Below are 24,618 nucleotides of genomic sequence, written 5' to 3'. Positions count from 1 at the left end.
AGGGAAAACTGAATGGGAAGAAATCAGAGAGGGAGACAAACCATGAGAGACTCTGGACTCTGGGAAACAAACTGAGGGTTACAGAAGGGAGGGGGGCTGGGGGGATTGGGTAACTGGGTGATGGGTATTGAGGGCATGTGATGTGATGAGCATTGGGTGTTATACACAACTAATGAATCATTGAACACTATATCAAAAACTAATGATGTACTATATGTTGGCTAATTGAACATAAAAAAAAAAAGGACAAGTTACTGAATTTGCACCCTGTACCATTAAGAAAGAGGTATAGCATGTTGGGGACTTTGGCTTTTGAAAGTCAAATACTGCCTTCACCCACTTGTGGGGAGATTTGGAAGGCTGCTAGTTTCAAATAGAGTCCAGAGCACAGAAGGCTGTGCTCCAGGTTCAGGCTATGACATAACTTGCCCTGCTGCTCAGCTGATTACATGACAGATTATCTATCCATTGACAGACACTACAGATACCTGAGGTAGGACACTGTGTAGCATCTCTGGCAAGTTCTAATAGACAGCACAAGATCTTAGGTTCTGGAGCAAAGTCATGCTTTCTCTTTGTTTGAAAAGCAACTCCTGGTATGTCTCTGCATTTATCAGAAACTGAAAATCTGATGTCAAGCGATTAACTGGAGCTGCCCATCAAGTGGTGGATATTACCAGATTCACCAAATCATAAGGTCAGATAGCCACAATAGTAATCCATCATTCGATGGAAATGATGCATTTGGAATCAAGCCTGAGTAAGTCCAGAGGGCATGTGTAAGTTACAGGGACAGGTAGCCTGGATTCCCTATAATTTACCTCTCTTGCACTAATGCATCTCCTTCAACCTATTCCTATGATCTCATCGGGAATTCCCTATGATCAGTTGTATCAGTTATTTATTGCTACAGTAATGCCATATAATAATCAAAAAAATCTTTATGAGAATCAGTGATGAGCATTTATTAATAACACATCTAAGGCCAGCTGGGAATTGGCTAGGCATATGTTCTGGTCTTTGCTGGGCTTGCTCACATTTTGAGCTTGGCTGCTGGGTTTCTGGAACAACTTAGCTATGCTCCACATATCTTTCATTTTTCAGGAGACTATCCCAGTCATGTTCTTATGTCAGTGGCAGAGGCAACACCAACCATCCAAGTATTTTTCAAGCCTCTGCTTGGATCACATTTGCTGACATTCTGTTGGTCCAGAGCAAAATCACATGGCTAAATTCAGAGTCAAAAGGTGTGGCAGAATGCTCCACCCAGAGTGGGGAGGCAATGCAAAATTATATGGCAAAAGGCATGGAAACAGGAAGAGGTGAGGAACTGAAGCTCTTTTTTGCAATATTAACATGTCAGGTGACAGATAAGGAAAAAGTAGGCCTTGTTCATGGGTGGACCAGCTTGATATGTTGGTGTGAGCCAACAATGGCTGGCTTCTACACTATTGCCTCTCTCAGAGGAGGCCACAGAGATTAGTGGTGAGGGAAAAATCTTCCTGATGGATAGGGCGCTTCAAACAGCCATGCTGATAGAGAAAGACATGGCTTGAGTTAAGAGTAAAAAAAACAATATTTTTGACTATGGCAAAATGTGCAGATTTTTGTATCATGGAATGTCAATGAGAAAAAACTCACGTGAGGAAGCAAAGATCAGGCAGACAGGATGATTCCAATAGATTTCAGTTAGTCTTGTCTGTAACCACTTCAGGCTTGCACATAAAACCCATGAATGGAGTAATCATCAAGGCCATGCATGCAATGGGCCCAGTAGCTTGGATTTTTTCTCATTAAGGATGATCTAGTTATTACCACTATTGAATATGTGATCTGTCACAAGCAGAGACCAATGATTTGGTACTATCCCTTTATTAAAATCAACTAACTACTTGGTAGCAAGTTGTGTGCATTAATTTCCTTCCACCCCAAAAGAGGAAGTAATTCATTTGTATAGTAATTAATTTGTACTCTTAATATAGGCTTGTCCTCCTTTCCAGCAGTACCTCTGCCACCATTACTATCTGATGGTCTACAGAATGGCTATTACCAACATAGTATCCTGCATTACAATGCCTCAGACAAAGGAACTGTTTGTTTTTTTTTTTTAAGATTTATTTATTTATTTATTTGACAGAGAGAGAGAGATAGCTAGAGCAGGAACACAAGCAGGGGGAGCGGGAGAGGGAGAGCAGGCTTCCCGCCGAGCAGGGAGCCCGATGCGGGGCTCGATCCCAGGACCCTGGGATCATGACCTGAGCCGAAGGCAGACGCTTAACGACTGAGCCACCCAGGCGCCCCAAAGGAACTGTTTTATAGCAAATGAAGAACATGAACAATTAGATCAATGAATCTACATATACATCATTATCCAGAAGCAGTTAATCTAGAACAATGAAATGACCTATTATAGGGTCAGCTTAGGCATCAGCTCAGGTATAACATCCTGTAGGATTAAGATCCCACTTACCAGGACATGATACATGCACTATACCAATAGCCAATATATGATGCCATGTCCCCAACTGCGAGGTGCAGGAACCAAGAGGATAGAAATAGGACTGGCCTTTCTTACCACCATTCCCAGTGAGCTACTTGTAGAATGTGTTTCCCATTCCTACCACCTTAGGCTTTGCTGGACTGGAGGTCCTGTATCCTGACAGGGTAAAGGGAAGAAGCTCGCACACTTCCACCAGGAAGCACTGTAAGGACTCCACAAAACTGAAGCTACAGCTGCCAACTGGTCCTGTTGGGCTGCTCATGTCTGTGGGACAACAGGCAAGAAAGGGGAATTAATATGTTGGTTAACATGAGGAGCTAGGAATGTGACTACAAAATGAAACAGTGAGGATGTGTCAGGTGATTCACTGGGGGCATGTCTTGATGTTTCCAAGGCTGGTGAGAACAGCAAACAAACAACTGTGATAATCATAGCCTAAAAAAGGGCAAAGTAACCAAGACCGTAGATCCCTGAAGAGATGAAGGTCTGGTTCGCTCTAGCAGTCGACCAAACTAGAACAGCTGAATTTCTGGCAGAGAGCAATGAAAACCTCAAATGAGGGGAGGAGGAAGGAGATAATGAATATATTTTGGCCTTGGGTTCAGTAATAACAGGAACTGTAGCTTGTCTAATCCTTCTGAATAGTCTTTTATAGAATGTGGCTGACCACCACCTTGAAGACTCAGTGATGGAGTGGACTTAACATGGGACTCAAGCAGCTCTGCATAGGCAAGAACTATTCAGCAACACACACCTCTTTTGCCCAACATCACAATCCCTTGTCAACTTCTGCTATCAGCTACAAATGCACTTGACATTTCTGAGCTCAGACTTGTCCTTTTTTGCTACTGAAATCCCACCACAAGTGTGAGCCATGCATCTTTTTGTTTTCTGTTCCAAGTCCTTTTTCAACGTTGGAAGCCCGCCTTCCCACACAAAAGTACAGCCCAGAAGTGCGGGGGTAGTCAATGCTCCTGGAGGTAACTTTCAACTAATGAGGGATGGAAACTGGTTAATAATTATCCTATCTGTATTAGGTGGGCATTTTGGGGAGGCATTTTGTAAGCTCCTCAGGTCTTAGAGCCCCAAATGGCAACCTTGATAATATACTTTTGTATTGGTTTTCTTCCTCTTGCTCTTCCTGTTCTCTCACTTCTGCATCCTGTGATTACCTCACAAATGACATCCTTACACTCAAGTCCTTTTCTCAGGGTCTACATTCAGGTGGGATAAACTAAGATGAGCACCATTAATAAAATGCATTTATATATCTTTTCATGTAAGTATTTTAGAAATTTTCTACACTGTGTGCAAATAATTCTTCATGAATTATTTGGTAAGGTGAGGACAGCATTTTAAATATTTTTTTTTTCTGTTTAGGCAATAAAAGAGCTGATCACAAGACGCTTGCTGACTCTGAGACACATTGAAACTACCTTCAATTCAATTTCTATCTGATAATAAATATTCTAAGAATATCTGATACTTTAATAGCATAGGAACTAATGGACAAGTGGTGAAAAGCTCTATATGCTAACAAATATGACCAATAAATTCCAAATTCACACTTTCTATGACATATAAGCTTCAAGTTGTCACAGAATATTTAAATCTGGTATTAGTCTGTCAGAAACTTCTTAACTACTCTTACAATACAAATGCACATAATATTTTTCATGCTAAAACAGTCACAAAAATTGAATAACTCACTTAGCCAAATTCACTTTTTTTGCAATGAGTCTATCATTGATTGCCGAACTCACTCATTGACTTCATTTTCAATGCTCACCTCATCCCTGAAATATCCCACCTTAGTATTTGTAGCACTAACAGCACTTTATTTAGGTTATTCTATTTTTCAGTCATAGGCCTGTATTTTGGTAACAAGACATACTGCCAGGTTATAAATGCTTTATTTTTATTTTTTTAACATAGAGGAGGTTTGGCGGTGGATATATGGCCAGTTGATGTTTTTATGACTAGAGTTCAAGTTCAGGTTCTCTTTCTTATAGAATGTAAATGTATACCTACACATGTATATGTAACTGTTATCAAAATTAAGCTTAGTCACTAAAAGAAGATTCACTGTCTGAACTTTCTTCTGTATTTTTTTCACCTTCACCATCAGGCACTGGAGCATCTGGCCTCCTGAAAGAGAAGGGAACAATTTTTAAAGGTTTTTCCAGCTGAAAAAAAGAATTTACTAACTGTAAATTAGGTTCATCCTAGAATATTACGCTAATAAATCTGCCAAGTCTACATCCTTAACTGAAAGAGTCTCCCGCTCTCCACAGCATGCTTCTCTTTGGTTTCTCCAGCACCATGAGGACCAAGTGCTGTTCCTGTATGGGCCACAGCACTGTTTACTCTTGCCAGTCCTTACGGAATGTGCTACTTTAGCACTTTCTGCTTTCTCATTACCAGGGAGACCCAACTACAGACGGAGATGCGATGGAGAGAGGTTGGCATGCCCACTGCTATATCTCTGCAGTCTCCAAGTGTACAGGAGGCACAGAGAAAGGAAAGCTAGAAATGGAAAGAAAAGGAAAATCTTCATGTTTCAGGAAAGCTGCAAAAAGAAATTTAAAAATGGAAGAGAGTGAAAGAATGGCTATTAAGAAACAAACAATATGGAAATTTTGCAGGGGAGAAGAGGGTCTGGTAAAAGAAGGTTCTTAATGTTTGTTGAATGTTTTTATTTATATTTTATCTTCATAGAATGAATGTAAAAAGTATGAGCTGGCAAAAATAATGTCTCAAAGATTCCCTAGGCACAACAAAGAGATATGAGAATGGTTAAACTCCAACTTTGCAGGGATATATTATAATAAACCAAATGAAATTTAATGGTGTCATCAAAACAGTCAACTAGATAGGCTCTATAGTGTTTGTTAGTAAATCATTTAATCAATATGGTAATACTATTATTCAGCCTCTATTCACTCTTATGAAGAAAGTAAATTAAGCAAGTAAAGTATACTTCTGGAGAAATTAAGAAGGAAAGGAAAAATGATATAGCATTGAAACCTACCAGACTTATTTCTCCCTCAGGCGCCTTGATTCTTATTAAAGAGTTAGGACATCAACCAATAAAACTTTGCCACAAATATAATTACTATTACTCAAATTAAAAAATGTACAATCTACCATTTACACTTAGAGTTTTGGCTTATGTTTTTTAATATTGTATCTGTCATGATACAAAACAGAGAAATGCTGGCATTGCTCCCAGCAATGGGTCAAATATAAACCTATTTGATCTACTGTACAATTTTAGTTTATGCCTATGAGGAAGTCACATGTACTCAATATAGTAAAACTTTAAAGCTGGGTACAGCATGTTTAAGTTTTGACTGATATTCCATCTCCCTAAAATACGAACACAAGACCATAGTCTTCATTGTTCTCCATAGAAGCAAGAACTCTAAAAGTAGTGGGCATGAATACTGGAAACATTTTCCAAGTAAATTTCTCTTTGCTATATAGGTGATTTTTTACTTTCTTTACTTTGTTAAAAAGGAAAAAATTACCAGAAGGAATAATTTGAATACTACATCGAATTATATCTATGGCAGCTCAAACAAATAAAACAATGCATACGATGCCTCCAAAATAAATGCTACTTAAGGGCAAAAGCAGCTTAAGCTTAGAAGGAGCTGAAATTATATACTTAATTTATGTGTGTAGCCATTTTTAATACTTGTGATCATCACAGCTGCATAGCATAATGGTTAAGAACACAGATTCTGGAGTCAGACTGTTTGGATTCAAATCCCAGTCTTGCTACATTTTTGAGCAACTTTGGGGAAGCTAGGTAACCCCTCTGGATCCAACTAATTGACTGGATTGTTATAATGATTAAAATGAGGGGCGCCTGGGTGGCTCAGTCGTTAAGAGTCTGCCTTTGGCTCAGGTCATGATCCCGGGGTCCTGGGATCAAGCCCCGCATCGGGCTCCCTGCTCAGTGGGGAGTCTGCTTCACCCTCTCCCACTCCCCCTGCTTGTGTTTCCTCTTCGCTGTGTCTGTCAAATAAATAAATAAATCTTTAAAAAATGATTAAAATGAATTATTATGTGTAAAGTATATCAAATAATATTTGGCACATAGTAAGTATATTAAATAAATGCTATCTTCTATCATCATCATCATCATCATCATCATCATCACATGCCCACCATTTTTCCAGGAACTGTGTTAGGTGCTGGAAATACAGAAATGAATAACAAGTAGTTCCTGCCCTGAAGAAGCTGATATTTTAGGGGGATATTTCAGAGGGAGACAGAAATGCAGATTATTATTATATAGTGTGATATACACGAATACAGTTGTAGTAACTATGCTTATGTGAGAAGAAAAAGTAATTCACTCTATGAGGTTTGGTTAGAGAAGATTTCAGAGAAGGGGAGACACTTGTAAAGGCTGTTAGGATAAGAGTAGGAGTTTCCCAGAAAAGATGGGAGTAAGTGGGGATGAGAGAGTCCTGAACAAAGAAAAAAAAGGCGGCGGGGGGGGGAATTCATGCCACATTTGGAAACTACAAGTCATTTGGGAGCTAGAATATAAGGTAACTGCAGTTAAAATTTGATGACATTAGACCATTTGGCAGGAGCAATAGGTATGAGAATTTCCTTCCTATTTAAGGATGAAAAATACTCCTTTGTATGCATATACTACATTGTTTAGCCATTCACCTGTGGGTGGGCATCTGGGCTGTTTCCACCTTTGTGTTACTGTGAATAATGCTACTATGAACATGGTATACAAATACATGTTTGAGTCCCTGCCTTCACTTCTTTTGGGTATATACCCAGAAGTGGAATTGCACAACCTTATAGTAATTCTATGCTTAATTTCTTGAGGAACTGCAATATTGTTTTCCATAGCAGCTACACTATTTTACATTCCCACCAACAGTGCACAAGGGTTCCATGTTCTTCGTATCTTTGCTAATACTTGTTATTGCTTGTCTTCATTCATTTAAAAATAAATTTTATGCTACTTTGACTTGGAATTGCTAGGAAGACATAAGAAAAAGCATACACTAGTCCCTTTTGGATATAAAAAAGAGAAAAACTTCAAGATATTATGAGGATCAAAAGGCGTAATGTGTATGAAAGTATTTTATAAGTTAAAAAGCTTTACATGAAAAACCCACACAAATATCATCCTCAATGGGGAAAAGCTAAGAGCCTTTCCCTTAAGATCAGGAACATGTCAAGGATGCCCACTCTGGCCACTATTGTTCAACACAGTACTAGAAGTCCTAGAAACAGCAATCAGACAACAAAAAGAAATAAAAGCTATTCAAATTGGCAAAGAAGTCATCAAACTCTCTCTCTTTGCAGATGACATGATACTTTATGTGGAAAATCCAAAAGACTCCACTCCCAAATTACTAGAACTCATACAGCAATTCAGTAATGTGGCAGGATACAAAATCAATGCACAGAAATCAGTTGCTTTCTTATACACTAACAATGCAACTGTAGAAAGAGAAATTAGAGAAACAATTCCATTTATAATAGCACCAAAAACCGTAAGATACCTAGGAATACACCTAACCAAAGAGGTAAAGGATCTATACTCTAGGTACTACAGAACACTCATGAAAGAAATTGAAGAAGACACAAAAAGATGGAAAAACATTCCATGCTCATGGATCAGAAGAATAAACATTGTTAAAATGTCTATGCTACCCAGAACAATCCATACCTTCAATGTCATCCCGATCAAAATTCCAATGACATTTTTCAAAGTGCTGGAACAAACAATCCTAAAATTTGTATGAATCAGAAAAGACCCCGAATCGCCAAGGAAATGTTGACAAAGAAAAACAAAGCTGCGGGCATCACGTTGACTGATTTCAAGCTATATTACAAAGCAGTGATCACCAAGACAGCATGGTACTGGTACAAAAACAGACATATAGACCAATGGAACAGAATAGAAAGCCCAGATGTGGACCCTCAACTCTATGGTCAAATAATCTTCGACAAAGCAGGAAAAAATATGCAATGAAAAAAAGACAGTCTCTTTAATAAATGGTGCTGGGAAACTTGGACAACCACATGCAGAAGAATGAAACTCGACCATTCTCTAACACCATACACAAAGATAAACTCAAAATGGATGAAAGACCTCACTGTGAGACAGGAATCCATCTAAATCCTAGAGGAGAACATAGCAGTAATCTCTTTGACATCGGCCACAGCAACTTCTTTCAAGATTCATCTCCAAAGGCTAGTGAAACAAAAGCAAAAATGAACTTTTGGGACTTCATCAAGATAAAAAGCTTCTGCACAGCAAAGGAAATAGTCAACAAAACAAAGAGGCAACCCACAGAATGGGAGAAGATATTTGCAAATGACACTACGATAAAGGGCTGGTATCCAAGATCTACAAAGAACTTCTCAAACTCAACATCCAAAACCAAATAATCAAGTCAAAAAACGGGCAGAAGACATGAACAGACACTTCTCCAAAGAAGACATACAAATGGCTAACAGACACATGAAAAAATGTTCATCATGATTAGTCATCAGGGAAATTCAAATCAAAACCACATTGAGATACCACCTTACACCAGTTAGAATGGCAAAAATTGACAAGGCAAGAAACAACAAATGTTGGAGAGGTTGTGGAGAAAGGGGACCCCTCTTACACTGTTGGTGGGAATGCAAGTTGGTACAGCCACTTTGGAAAACAGTGTAGAGGTGCCTCAAAAAATTAAAAATAGAGCTACCCTATGACCCAGCAATTGCACTACTGGGTGTTTACCCCAAAGACACAGACGTAGTGAAAAGAAGGGCCATATGCACCCCAATGTTCATAGCAGCAATGTCTGCAATAGCCAAACTGTGGAAAGAGCCGAGATGCCCTTCAACAGATGAATGGATAAAGAAGATGTGGTCCATATATACAATGGAATATTACTCAGCCATCAAAAAGGATGAATACCCAACTTTTATATCAACGTCGATGGGACTGGAGGAGATTATGCTAAGTGAAAGAAGTCAAGCAGAGAAAGTCAATTATCGTAAGGTTTCACTTATTTGTGGAACATAAGGAATAGCATGGAGGAAGGACATCAGGAGAAGGAAGGGAAAAATGAAGGTGGGGAATCAGAGGGGGGAGACGAACCATGAAAGACTATGGACTCTGAGAAACAAACTAATGGTTTTGGGGGGGTGGGGGCATGGGTTAGCCCAGTGATGGGGATTAAGGAAGGCATGTACTGCATGGAACACTGGGTATTATATGAAAACAAGGAATCATGGATCAGTACATCAAAAACTAATGATGTATTGTATGTACAGTGACTAACATAACATAATAATAAAAAAAAAGTTCATAATCAAGCTTAAAACAATACCATCATTTCCAGACTGGATATTCATATTCTTAGGGGGAACAAAATTTTGGCTTTTTATGTTATGATCAGAATTGCTCTTGCTTGATCATATATATATATGAACCTTTTAAGTTGTTTTTCATGCAAAGAAGTTTTTTTTAAAGATTTTTAAAAATTTATTCATTTGAGAGAGAGAGCACACAAGAGCATGAGCAGAGGGGAGGGTCAGAGGGAGAGGGAGAAGCAGACTCCCTGCTGAGCAGGGAGCCCCAACTCAGGGCTCGATCCTAGGACCCCAGGATCATGACCTGAGATGAAGGCAGATGCTTAAGTGACTGAGCCACCCAGGCGCCCTCACGCAAGGAAGTTTTAAAAGATATGTTTGAAATAGTTGCTATCTTAAAGTACTGGCCTAAAGTTTAGTTTCTCAAAATTCAAAGGATTCACTATTAAAATGTGAAGATGAGGACTTTATAACAGTTTCTCAGTGTCTTAAATATATGAGTGAATCACTAAAAAAGAGTTTATCAGCAAAATGCAGAAACACATATAAAGTCAGAGTATATTCATGATGTATCATGTATTTTTTTTTTAAATCTCTATCTTTAGTGCTTATACAATAAAATAACACTATTTTGGTAGCTATATTTTAATAAACATATAATTTGTGGCACCAAGATTATCCATAAAAGTCTTAATAAAAGCAAATTTTTTAAAGTTTAACTTTAACTCATTACTTAGTCTAACTATCTTTTAAAATAAGTATTTTAAGCCACTTATTAAAGTTACTAAGGTTGACCTCAGTAAAAAATGAGCCATAATTTAGAAAGGAAAGGAGAAGGAAGAACTAAACATTATCAATCAGTACTTTTTAGCATATCAGATGCTGTGTGCATGTTCTTTTTGATACTCACCTTTCTCCCATTTATGTGAATCAAATAAGGATGCCAACCACAATTCCTGCTGCCCCCATTCTTTCCCTATACCCTTCCTTGTTTCAGTCACATAATCCAGGGTTGGCCAGTCATTAAGCATTTCTTCCCCTGGGAAGAGAGATTGATTCAAGGGAGGGCACATGACCCAAGCTAATCAGAATGTTTCCCTAGAAATGAGCTATGATATTCCATAGTTAATTTCATTCAATTAGCAAAACTAACAATATTAAAGCCCTCATAACTGCTAATTCCTTGGCTTCAAAGAGCAAGATCAACTACTGTAGGAGAGAAGTGAAATATTATGCCAAGGAGTAAAGCTGGAATGAGGTGCTAGGAAAGAGAGAACACCAGACAGCCAGACAACAAGCACAGATGACACTGAGCTCCTAGATCCTGTTCTACTTAGACTTCTTAGCTATATGAATCAATGACTTCCGTTTTTGTTTAAGCTAGTTTGAGTTGGTTTCTGTGATTCTGAACGTGAAAAGAGTCCTAAAATACAAATATCATTGGTTTAATTTGTTTTCATTAAAGAGATATTTGTATTTGTGTTTAAAACCACAGTCACTTTAAGGACACAAAAAGCATATAAACATACTTTGGAAAAACATTTATTTATGTAGATAGTTTAAAATATTTTTTTATTTTCTTTAAATTTAAAACCATTACATTTAAAGCAGATTAAGTGACAAAAACATTGTTAGTAAAAATATTGCTGAGTGGGTTATGGAGAGAGTACAGTAGTTATCATTTAAATCATTTTTCAATATTGACTACAGCACACATAAACTTATAATGTCACATGATCCTGTTGTCAATTAGTGTTCTGTCATAGCTCTATGCAAGGGCAACAGGTGGTCTTAAAGGAAAAAGCAAAACACTCAATTCCTGAGCCAAGATTGCACTGAGTATATATAAAGATCTCTGGGGTGGTTATAAAAGTGACAATTTAGACTTTGATATTATAGTAGCTAGTGAGACTTATTTCAGCATTACATTTATTCAAATTACACATACTTTGGTCTTTTCACTTCTGAATGCCCATCAACACAGGTATATCCTGTCCTTTGTTGTGTTACATAGGGAAACAATGTAATACTTAATACTATATAAAAGAAAGAAGAAAGAAAGAAAGAAAGAAAGAAAGAAAGAAAGAAAGAAAGAAAGAAAGAAAGAAGAAGAAAGAAAGAAAGAAGAAGAAAGAAAGAAAGAAGAAGAAAGAAAGAAAGAATAAGAAAGAAAGCCCACCCAGTAAAGACTGGCTTTTGCTATTTATCTTGGGGTCCTTTACTTCCCAGTTGCTCCCTTATCTTTTGCTCACTAGTCATTGACACACCACAATGCTTTTTAATACCATCTCTTTAGTATTTCTATTATTTCTCTCATTCCAACTCTGTACCAATAATAGTATTTTGACATTGTTTTTTCCTGTCCCGTACTTTCCAGCCAGTCTGCCAGCCAGTGGTTGAGAGGTGACAATCACATTGCATGGGACTCCAGCTCAGCAAGAATTAAAAATGGAAGCAGAAAAACTATCTCTGGAATTGTTCAATTGGGGAATTGAAGTCTATCCTAGCCTCAACCAGCCAAAGCCCAGACTTTAATCCATTATGTTGTTGTGTAACTGGAGGTAGACAAAGATCAGTGGAAGATAAGGAATTCCCTTAGAGGGCTGGACAACCCTTCAATATAATTAACAGAAAGTTTTCTTGGTTTCTAGTATCCTTTTGGTTACTACTAATAAACCCCCTCTTGTGAAAATGATAAGTAGGCTGAGGTGGTTATTTTTACTTCTGGCAACCATAACTGTGGTCATTCCACAGTCTGCGAGGAAGCTTTAAATGTCTTTTGAATAAATATCCTCAGGACAAATGCCAACTGAGCTGGTTCAGTTCAAAGCCTGCACAATAGCTTGACTCAATTACATGCATTCATTAGCCAAATCAATATACTACACCCACTTACATCAATGGACAGATCATCCAAACAGAAAATTTATAAGCAATCATCAGCCTTAAATGACACATTAGGCCAGATGGACTTAATAGATATATAGAACATTCCATCCAAAAACAGCAGAATATCCATGCTTCTCAAGTGTACATGGATAGATCACATAACAGGCCATAAAACAAATCTCAGTAAGTTCAAGAAGACTGAAATCTTATCAAGCATCTCCACTCACAATAGCATGAAAGTAGAATCAATTACAAAGATTGCTGGAAAAACTACAAAAATGTAGAGATTAACAACATGCTACTGAACAACCAGTGGACCATTAAAGAAATCAAAGAAATAAAAAAATACCCAGAGACAAAAGAAAACGGAAATATGACACACCAAAATCTATGGGATGCAGCAAAAGCAATTCTAAGAGGAAAGATCATAGTAATACAGGACTACCACAAGAAAAAAACAAACAAAAATGTCAAATAAACCGCCTAAGTTTACACCTAAAAGAGGTAAAAAAGAAGAAAAAATGAAACTCAAAGTCAGTAAAAAGAAGGAAATACTAAAGATCAGAGTGGAACTAACAGAATAAAACAACAATAGAAAAGATCAATGAAATTAAGAGCTGGTTCTCTGAAAAGATAAACAATTGACAAGACTTTAGCTAGACTAACAAACAATAAGAGACTGGCCTCTAATAAAATCAGAAAGGAAAGACAAGAAGTTACAACTGACATCACAAAAATACAAATGATCATAAAAGACTACTATGAAAAATTACAAAAAAATTGGACAACCTAGAAGAAACGAATACATTCCCAGAAATATACAATCTTCCAAGACTGAAGAAATAGAAAATCTAAATAAACCAATCACTAGTAAGACAACTGAATCAGTAATCAAAACTTCCCAACAAACAAAAGTCCAGGACTAGACCGCTTTACTCATGGTGAATTCTACCAAACATCCAAAGATTTAATACCTATCCTTCTCAAACTCTTTAAAAAAAAACTGAAGAGGAAGGAATGCTTCCAAACTTATTTTTTGAGTCCAGTATTACCCTAATACCAAAACCAGAGAAAGACACCACACAAACGCAGACATACATACATTATAGGCTAACATGCCCTGATGAACACAGATGCAAAAATCTTCAACAAAATATTAGCAAACTGAATTCAATAATACATTAAAAGGATCATATATCATGATCAAGTGGGGTTTATTCCAGGGATGCAAGAATGGTTCAACATCCACAAATAAATCAGTGTGATAGGCCACATTAACAAAATGAAAGACAAAAATCATACGATCATCTCAATAAATGCATAAAAAGCATGTGACAAAATTCAACAACCACTTATGATAAAAACTATGAACAAAGTAGGTACAGAGGGAATAAATGTCAATATAATAAAGGCCATTTATAAGAAACCCACAGCTAACATCAGTTAATACTGAAAAACTGAAAGCTCTTCCTCTAAAATTAGGAATAAGACAAGGATACCCACTATCCCCACTTTTATTTAAGATAGTATTGGAAGTCCTAGCCACAACAATTAGGCCAGAAAAAGAAATAAAAGGCATCAAACCGGAAAGAAAGTAAAACTGTCATTATTTGCAGATGACATGATATTATACATAGAAAACTCAAACAACAGCACCAAAAAACTGTTAGAACTAATAAATGACTTCAGTAAAGTAGCAGGATACAAAATCAACATATGACAATTTGTGGTGTTTCTATAATCTAATAACAAATTATCAGAAAGAAATTAGGAAAACAATCCCATTCACAATTTTATCAAAAAGAATAAAATACCTAGAAATAACTTTAAGGAGGTTAAACTTTTAAGGAGGTGAAAGGCCTGTATACTGAAAACTGTAAGATACTGATGAAAGAAATTGAAGAAGATACAAATAAATGGAAAGATATCCCACGCTCATGGATTGGAAGAATTAATATTATTAAAATGTCCATAATACCCAAAGTATTCTACAGATTCAATCCAATCCCTATCAAAATTCCAATGGCCTTTTAGAACAAATAATTCTAAAATTTGTATGGAACCAAACCCTAATAGCCAAAGCAATCTTGAGAAAGAACAAAGCTGAAGTTATCATGCTCCAATCTCAAACCATAGTACAAAGCTATAAAACAGTATGTTATTGTCATAGAAACACACACAGATCAATGGGACAGAACTGACAGCCCAGAATTAAACCCACACATAATATGGACAATCAATTTATGAGAAAGGAGTCAAGAATATACAAAGGAGAGGGCGCCTGGGTGGCTCAGTTGGTTAAGCAACTGCCTTCGGCTCAGGTCATGATCCAAGGGTCCTGGGATCGAGTCCCGCATTGAGCTCCCGGCTCAGCAGGAAGCCTGCTTCTCCCTCTCCTACTCCCCCTGCTTGTGTTCCTGCTCTCACTGTCTCTGTCTCTGTCAAATAAATAAATAAAATCTTAAAAAAAAAAAAAAAAGAATATACAAAGGAGAAAAGATAGTCTCTTCAATAAATATGTTGAAAAAACTGTACAACCACATGCAAAAGAATGAAACTAGACCACTAGGTTATACCACACACAAAAAGTTAACTCAAAGTGGCTTAAAGACTTGAATGTAAGACCTAAAACCATAAAATTCTTAGAAGGAAACATGCAATAAGCTGCTTGACATTGGTCTTAGTGATATTTTTGTAGATCTGGCTCCAAAAACAAGGGAAACAAAAGTAAAAATAAACAAATGGGATTATATCAAACTAAAAATCTCCTGCACAGCAAAAGAAACCATCATCAAAATGAAAAGGCAACAAACTGAATGGGAGAAGATTTTTGCAAATCATATATCTGACAAGGGATTAATACCTAAAATTCATAAAACTCAACAACAACAAAAAACTTGATTAAAAAAAGGGCAAAGGATCTGAATAGACATTTTCCCAAAGAAGACATACAGATGACCAACAGGCACATGAAAATATCTTCAACATCACTAATTATTAGAGAAATGCAAATCAAAACCACAATGAAATATCACCTCCTACTGGACAGAATGGGTATTATTGAAAAGACAAGAAATAACAAGTGCTGGCTAGGATGTGGAGAAAAGGTAACCCTCATATACTGCTGGTGGGAATGCAACTTGGTATATAGCCACTGTGGAAAACAGTATGAAGATACTTCAAAAAATTAAGAATAGAACTACATAATCCAGCTATTTGACTTTTTATTTATTTATTTATTTATTTATTTATTTATTTATTTATTTATTTTTAAGATTTTATTTATTTGATAGAGAGAGAGTACGAGCAGGGAGGAGGGGGAGAGGGAGAAGCAGGCTCCCCGCTGTGCAGGAAGCCCCATGTGGGGCTCCATCCCAGGACCCTGGGATCATGACCAGAGCTGAAGGCAGATGCTCAACTGACTGAGCCACCCAGCTGCCCCTGACTTCTGGGCATTTATCCAAAGAATACAAAAATGCTGATTTGCACCCCTATGTTCATGCAGTATTATTTACAATAATCAAGAAATGGAAACACCCTGGGCGCCTGGGTGGCTCAGTTGGTTAAGCGACTGCCTTCGGCTCAGGTCATGATCCCGGAGTCCTGGGATCGAGTCCTGCATCTGGCTCCCGGCTCAGCGGGGAGCCTGCTTCTCCCTCTGACCCTATTCCCTCTCATGTTGTTTCCCTCTCTCTCTCTCTCTCAAATAAATAAATAAATAAAATCTTAAAAAAAAAAAAAAAAGAAATGGAAACACCCTAAATGTCCATCGTTGGATGGACGGTTAAAGAAGTTGTGGTATATATATATACAATGACTACTACTCAGCCATAAGAAAGAATGAAATCTTGCCATTTACAACAACAAATGGACCTTAAAGGTATTATGCTAAGTGAAATAAGTCAGATGGCATAAGACAAATATCAAATGATTTTACTTACATGTGGAATCTAAAAAAAAGCAAACAAATGAATTAACAAAATAATACAAATATAAGCTCACAGATACAGAGAACAGATTGGTGGTTACCAGAGAGGAAGTGAGGTGGGGGTGGGCAAAATGAGTGAATGGAGTGAAGTATGATGATGGATGATGGTAACGACTTTTAGTGGTGATCACTTTGTAGTGTATACAGATTTCAAATTACAAGGCTGTATACCTGCAACATATATACTAATTTTACCTCAAAAAAATGCTACAAACTGTACCCCCACACACTAGTATTAAAGAGTGTGACCAGCTGAATTTCAACTTCAGAAGTCTATTCTTCGATGGACTCTGATAAACAAACTGAGGGTTCTAGAGGGGAGGGGGTGGGAGGATGGGTTAGCCTGGTGATGGGTATTAAAGAGGCCACGTATTGCATGGAGCACTGGGTGTTATGCACAAACAATGAATCATGGAACACTACAACAAAAACTAATGATGTAATGTATGGTGATTAACATAATAAAAAATTTTAAAAAGTCTATTCTTTACTGCAAAGTTTAAAATACAGACTTTTCAGTTTGAGAAAACAGTATAATTCAAAAGAATAACTACACTGTGTTTGTTAAATATGTCCTTGTTGAAAATACAATGGTATACAAGCAACTAGAGGATTATAAATAAATTGTGATCCAAAATCCTGGTAAATCCAATTGTTTAGAACTTGCTACATATTCCCTCATTAAATCATTCATAAATCACAACTAAATTTATTGGACTTTTACTGCTTGTCCAGAGCTGTGTATAAATGCTTACATCATTCTCTTGAGAAGGGTGAACTTTTCTATTTACTATTTTACTGATGAGTAAAATTTATGCACAGAGCAATTAAATAATTAGTCCACATTCATACTGCTGGAAAGTGGCAGGGCAGAATCTGAATAGGCAGACCATTTCTAAAGTCTGCCTTAGCCGGTGCCTTAACCATCATGAATTTCATCTCTTGCTGGGCAGGTCCAGAGGCTACTCTATATATCCTAGGATAGTTAAAGTAGTAATTACTATGTAATAATGGTAACTATAGTTCTGGGACATAAAAGCATACAAAGAAAAAAAAAAACAGGATTAAGGGAGAAACTATATATATATTTTTTCCTGGTAAGAAAATTAGGCATTGATTAAAAGAATTTACCTGTTCTATAGTTCTGAATACAAAACTAGAACAGATTAATCTTAAAGATTTCCATTTTGTTTCCCCTTAAACTCTTTAGAGTATGATGATGACAAAGGTACTCTTTCACATGTCTTTATTTCATTGGCATTGGAAACTAATTTTTACAAGCTAAACAGGAATAACTCTTGGTTATTTAAGCACTACTGTTATTTTCAAAAACATAGGACTTTTAAAAATAACTAAATAATAATTTAGTAGCAAACAAACTTTATTTGGTAATTATCAGGCCTTTTCTTCAGTTTCATAGACTTTCTAAAATTCAATGATAGTCATTTTTCTAGGAAAATAGCCAGGTTTTCTTCTTCCTCATCATGTAAACTGTTTTAATTTAAAATTATGTCTCTTAGCTTCCAAATTTTTATACACACAAGTGAATCAAACAATACTGTATTTGTGATCAGTCTTTATTTTTATATTAACTTTAGTTTTGCTCTTTGCCCGGTGCAGACAGATCTAGACTATTTCCTCTAACAGTTGCATGAGTCTGTCTTATCACCTAAGGCTAATTTAAAAAGAGTGTATGTTTATACTTTAAAGGAAAAACAGAACAATGTTTACTGAAAGTTCTTGGCTAAAATTCTAAATAAAAGTATACTCTTCCCTCAGACGGCACATTTTCTTCTCATTCATCATCTCAGACTTTTCTCCCAAAGTGAGGCTCCTTAGTTTTCTGTAAACATGATTCCCAAAATGCCAGAATTCCTCTTTAACAAGGCGGTTGACTTCACTCATCGTATCTAGCTAAATGCTGAAACTGGTTTTCTAGTAGTAGTGGTGATAGGTTATAGTGAGTCACCCCCACTCAAACCCTTGTGACCGATGGCATGTACTTATGAGGTAATGGATCAGAATTCAGGCTCCAGGCTGTGGTTGAGGAGCAGCTTTTCTGTAAGACAATGTTAACTGTTACTGGAATTCTACCCCAAAACTTGGCACCACCTTGCAACTGAATGTTTCTCAACATTTACAGACAATGACAGGCTCTCAAACTTGCTAAATGAGATACATTGGGGAAGTATTGGGGGTGCTGGGGGTTCTCCCCTTGGTAGTCATCCATGGACTTCCCCCCATGGTGATACCTAAATGGAGTCTTGATGAATATGAAATTAGTCAGGCCAATAATAGGGGGAATGGGAGTTCCAAGGAGAGAAAAAAATTCAAAGACACCAAAAGGGAATAGGAGAATGATACATTCAGAGAAATGCAAGTAGTCTGCTACAGCTACGGGAGACAGGAATGTATGGAAGTGTGCAAGAAATGAAGAAGAGAGTCTGGGTCTTGATGATAAAAACATCTATATGCAATTCTAAGATGTTAGAATATGTGTCGAAGGCAGTAGAGAGTCACAGAAAGTTTTGAAACAAGAATGAAGTATGAACAGATCCACTAAGGCTTTAGTGACAGACTGAAAGAGAATAATGAAACCAACTGGGAGCTATTATAATAATTCAGTTTAGAAATGATGAGGGCTTGAACTAAACAGCAATGGGCATGGAGTCCTGTGGTCAGCTGTGAGAAATATTAAAAATGAAAAAATCATAGACTGACAGGGACAAAGAAGAAGACAGAATCAAGGATGACTTTCAAGTTTCTGGTGTGGGTAGCTGATTGAGGTAGAAGATTATGAAGTAGGTTTAGGCTGGGCAGAGGATGAAATGAAGCCAGTAGGGGGTAAAGAGATTGGATATCCAACATATGCTGATGCTTACTGGACTGTTAGTTTTCCATTACATTTTCTCTAGAGGGAAAAATCATAATTTTAAAGGTCATTTTAGCCCTCTGTTATTATAGAAGGTCTCCTGTGTATTTCCAGAAGCAAAAAAGAGGTCATGGTCAATGTTAAATATATTTATAACATATATTCCAATGAATACCAAAATGGATTGGACCTGTATGTTCAATTCACATTAAAATATATGTCACAATGCATCTGCTTTTAAAGTGTGTGTCAGAAACAATTTCCAGAACAAATGCCAAATATCCTGGAGATGCTTGAGTTCAAATTACCAATATATGCCATTGTACTTAAACTGTTTGCTACTTGGATATATACTAAATGTAGATACATGTTTGAAATCTATTCTTACAGACTTTTAAAAAATTCTTAAATACTGTTTTTAAAAGATAAAATATGAGAAAAAGACTGTTTTATGGTGTTTCACCTTCAAAATGCACACATTTTCTTGAAAGGCTGAGAGCCAAGAAAAATTTCAAAGTATATTGCTAGTATAGTACAAATGTCTGGATAACATAACTAAATACATTAGGGTGAACTAAAATCCCAAATGGACTCTTTATAAGTACCTAGATACTTGAAAAACAGACTAGCTCTGAATAATCCATTAAGATATATTTTATCCAGAATGAGCTATGTAGCCTGGTTTGCTTGGATGGAATAAATTATTGTCAAATTTCTGAGCCACGATTTGTCAGCATTTCTCAATGTTTTTTTTAATAAAATTCACACAAACAGGTATCTAGTTTCATAATAATTATTAATGTGGACCTAGAGTGGCTTTACCCTATTTATTTCTCAAGCTGGTTCAACTTAGATCATGGTAGAGTAAATTTCCTATATACTAAGGTCTTAAAAATTGAAAGATAGGAAGGAAGAAAGAAAGGGAGGGAAGAAAAGAATAGAATAAAAAAGAAAAGAAAAAGATGGCATGAAAGAAAAAAAAACTTCTTGTGACACCACTGCTGTGCAGCAAAACTGTCATCAAATTCCATCTCTTCTGGATGTATAGATTCATCAATGATCTATTCAAACTGCTTCTACAATGTGCAGTGTCTGGTTTTTAGTAGCGTAGGAGAGATATTTCATTTTTGTAACATTAGCCAAGACACTATTTATGAAGGTGGTTTCCTCAACCATCAAACACTGTACAGTGGAAAAAAAAATAGAGCTTAGAGTATTTTTATTATAACTGATAAATTTAACATCTTGGCATAATATTATATTAGAAGAATTACTTACTCAAGAAGATCTGGGTCTAGTCCTTCCGATATCATTTTGTTTCTTATTGCCATCACTGGAACACCCTAAGCAAAGGACATAACATAATCAATTATTAAAAATGCCTCCTTCATAAAAACAGATAAATAGAACAATGAAGGAGAACTGAGAGCCGAGATATAAACCCAAATATAGATGGCCAACTAATATTTGACAAGGGAGCCAAGAATGCAGAAAAGAAAGTCTCTTCAATTAATGGTGCTGGGAAATTGGATAGTCACATGTAAAAGAATGAAACCTGATCCCTATCTTACACCACTTACAAAAATTAACTCAAAATGGATTAAAGACTTTAATGTAAAACCTGAAACCAAGAAACTCCTAGAAGAAAACAGGAAAAAAGCTCCTTGATATGGGAGTTGATAATGATTTTATGGAAGTCACACCCAAAGCATGAGTAACAAAATACAAAATAAGTGAGATTATATCAAACTAAAAAGCTTCTGTACAGCAGAAGAAACCATCAACAAAGTGAAAATAATACAGAATGGGAAAAATATTTACAAACCATATATCTGGTAAGAGGTTAGTATCCAAAATATATAAAGAACTCAAACAACTCAATAGCAAAAAACTTAAATAATGCAATTTAAAAATGGGCAAAGGACCTGAATAGGCATTTTTCCGAAGATATATGAATGACCAACACATACACAAAAAGATGCTCAACATCCCTAGTTAATAGAGAAATGCAAATTACAAACAATAAGATATCATCTCATGCCCGTTAGAATGGCCATCACTAAAAAGATAAGAGGTAACAGATGCTGGCATGGAGGTGAGCAAGGGAACCCTTGTGCACTGTTGGTGGGACTGTAAATTGGTAAAGCCACTATGGAAAATAGTATGAAGATTCCTCAAAAAATTAAAATAGAACTCCCATATGACCTAGCAATTCCAGTGCTGGGAATATATCCAAAGGAAATGAATATACTAACTCAAAAAGATATCTGCAGGTCCATTTTTGTAGCAGCATTGTTTATGATAGTCAAAACATGGAAACAACCTAAATGTCCATCAATGGATGAATGGAAAAAGAAGTTGTGGTATATATACACACAATGGAATATTATTCAGCCATAAAACTGAGAAAATCCTACCATTTATGACAACCTAGACAGACCTTGAAGGCATTATGCTAAACACATAAAGACAAATATATTATGATCTCATTCTATGTGGAATCTAAAAACAAAACAAAACTACCAAACTTATAGAAAAAAGAGACCAGATTTGTGGTTACCAGAGGCAGGGGTGGGGGGTTGGGAGGAAGGAGGGGGAACTGGAGGAAGGTGGTCAAAAGGAGAAACTTCCAGTTATAAGATAAAGAAGTAGTAGGGATATAATGTACAACATAATGACTACAGCTAACACTGCTGTGTGATATATAGGAAACTTGTTCAGAGAGTAAATCCTAAGAATTCTCATCACGAGGAGAAAATTTTTTCTTTTCTTCTCACTGTACCTATGTGAGATGATGGATGTTAACTAAACCTATTGTGGTAATCATTTCACAATATATGTAAATCAAACCATCATGCTGTATGCCTTAAACTTATACAGTGATGTATTTCAATTATTTCTCAATAAAATAAAAAAAAATTAAATGAATAGAAGCTAAAATAAAAAGCCTCCTTTATAGGTCTCATACCCCCTAAAACAAGACCTTTTATTTTATTTTTTTTTATTTTTTTAAAGATTTTATTTATTTATTTGAGAGAGAGAGAATGAGAGACAGAGAGCATGAGAGGGAGGAGGGTCAGAGGGAGAAGCAGACTCCCTGCCAAGCAGGGAGCGTGATGCGGGACTCGATCCTGGGACTCCAGGATCATGACCTGAGCCGAAGGCAGTCGCTTAACCAACTGAGCCACCCAGGCGCCCCTAAAACAAGACCTTTTAGATGGCTCATATTTAAAATAGCTTATTTTGCTTTTATATTAGTATGTATGTAGCACTTGAATAATCTAATAAGGTACACATTTTAACTGACTTAGTGGAATCAGTGCTATCCAATATCACATATGCCCAAATTAAATCATTTGAGCTTATCCATTACTAATTCTGCTGTAAACAAGTCAGATATCACATTCTCACTTCTTATACCTCCAAAAAAAAAAAAAAAGTTGATGACTCAAACGATTAAAACCTTCGCTGGGATGTACAATAAATACTTAACAAGATGGGTAAATGTCTTTTCAAATAAAGATTTCAGAGCTTTCTGAAGTATAGCTATGTTAATGTTCTTTTCATAAGCAAATGGTCCAATTCCATTTGGACACAAAGATCAAATAAAATTCAAGAATTCTCCTGGGACTGTATTATACATCTTGTATAATAAGAAAAGGATATGTCAGAAATACATATTTACTTGAAAAGGCGACTGATTTACTGAAAGCTCATTTATAAAGCTCTAAGGGAAGAAGATGCAATCCAGTCTGCCAATTCCTACTCTTCACATCATTCCAAAAGATGAGGAAACACAAATATGTGTTCAATTTGAGGACCTTCATTATATCACTTTCAAAAGTGGAATCACTGTGCTTTAAAAGGCTGTACACACAGTTGGGACCCTCTCTGTCATATCTCTTCATCCCATGTGGCAGAAGGGGTAAGCCGAGCCAGAGCCCACGGGAAAAAGCTCCATCACTGCTCCACCGGTGCTGCATACTCTTCCCTTCAGGCGTTCCATGTCACTAGCCAGTTGTGTGATATTCAATTTTGAACCCAAGGTATAGAAGAGGCCCCTTAGGAGCACTAATGTTCCAGGTCCAATTTCTCAGAACTCTACCCTGAAATTTCTGGGCACCAGCCCAACTAAGGTTCTCCTGCTTTCTTTTGCAGTTGTCCCATGTGTTTTCTGGTCTCAAGGATCTTAGGAGCAAATTTACTGGGTTATCACAATCGCACACCTTCAATATTTAACATCACCATGGCAGCACAGTGCTTTATGCTGAGAAAAGACATAAACAGCCCCTGCCCTCAGGGAGTAGTCTAATAGATGTGTTAGATAAACACAGTGCAATCATGCAATTGATAACAGAGGCCTCCATAATGGTAATGTTAGACCCAAGGAAAGGCAGACTGAGTTAAAGATCCGCAAACGACTTGCTGATGTGAGTCTTAAAGATGGGACAGAAGTTTTAGTTAAAAAGAAAAAGACAAAGACTTATAAACATACACAAATCTTTAAATAATCTATTTTACACAAGTTGTCTCAAACATATTTTTAAGAACAAAGAGATACTTGCTAGATAATCTCCTTCATCAAAATGTTTATTTATTTTATATTTCACCCAATAAAATCATTTAAATCTCGGCAAGCATACGTAAAAACGTGAGAATCAAATAAATTCAATATGAAGAATCTTCAAAGTTAATGACCATATATCTCTCACAAAAATGTTACAGATCTTGCCAAGTTAAATTCAGATCATTATTAACTATGATCTTCATTTTTAAAATCAGAAAATGTATTAAAATTTAATTCTTACTTTTTTAAAAAAATGTCCAGAAAAGACAGTTACCAAAGGAGTCATAAGATGCCTTCTATAACCATAATCTCTTATTTTGGTTTCGGAGGAGAAAAGTCCAAGTTCTCTACAGCTTGCTAGGTTAAAGGAGGTTGGGAAAACAAGGCTGTCTTTCAAATTTATAGTTTACCAGGAAGACTCTCCTGGGAGGCAGCAAAGGCAAGAC

General features: G+C 36.5%; 1 protein-coding gene across 4 annotated transcripts in view; it reads right to left on the bottom strand.

Annotated features, from left to right (window-relative positions):
* Positions 1-2,124: 2,124 nt before the first annotated feature.
* WASHC3 (WASH complex subunit 3) overlaps positions 2,125-24,618 on the bottom strand; it is a 55,318-nt gene continuing 32,824 nt past the window's right edge. For 3 of the 4 annotated variants that reach the window (XM_045872737.1, XM_045872739.3, XM_045872740.3), the window contains 2 exons: positions 20,884-20,948; positions 4,395-4,648 (listed from right to left, as the gene is read on the bottom strand). In XM_045872737.1, coding sequence (XP_045728693.1) covers positions 4,564-4,648; positions 20,884-20,948 — 150 coding nt within the window. In that variant the 3' untranslated portion in view covers positions 4,395-4,563. Of the gene's footprint in view, positions 2,765-4,394; positions 4,649-20,883; positions 20,949-24,618 lie in introns of those variants that run through there. The other variant, XM_045872738.3, reaches the window with a different exon arrangement.

Source organism: Mirounga angustirostris, unplaced genomic scaffold (genome assembly GCF_029215605.1).
Source record: "Mirounga angustirostris isolate CCGP_5_RB_7025 unplaced genomic scaffold, mMirAng1.0.hap1 SCAF_5, whole genome shotgun sequence".
Taxonomy (NCBI): Eukaryota; Metazoa; Chordata; class Mammalia; order Carnivora; family Phocidae; genus Mirounga; species Mirounga angustirostris.
The sequence above is the reverse complement of the archived record's forward strand: the minus strand, read 5'-3'. Positions and strand labels throughout refer to the sequence as shown.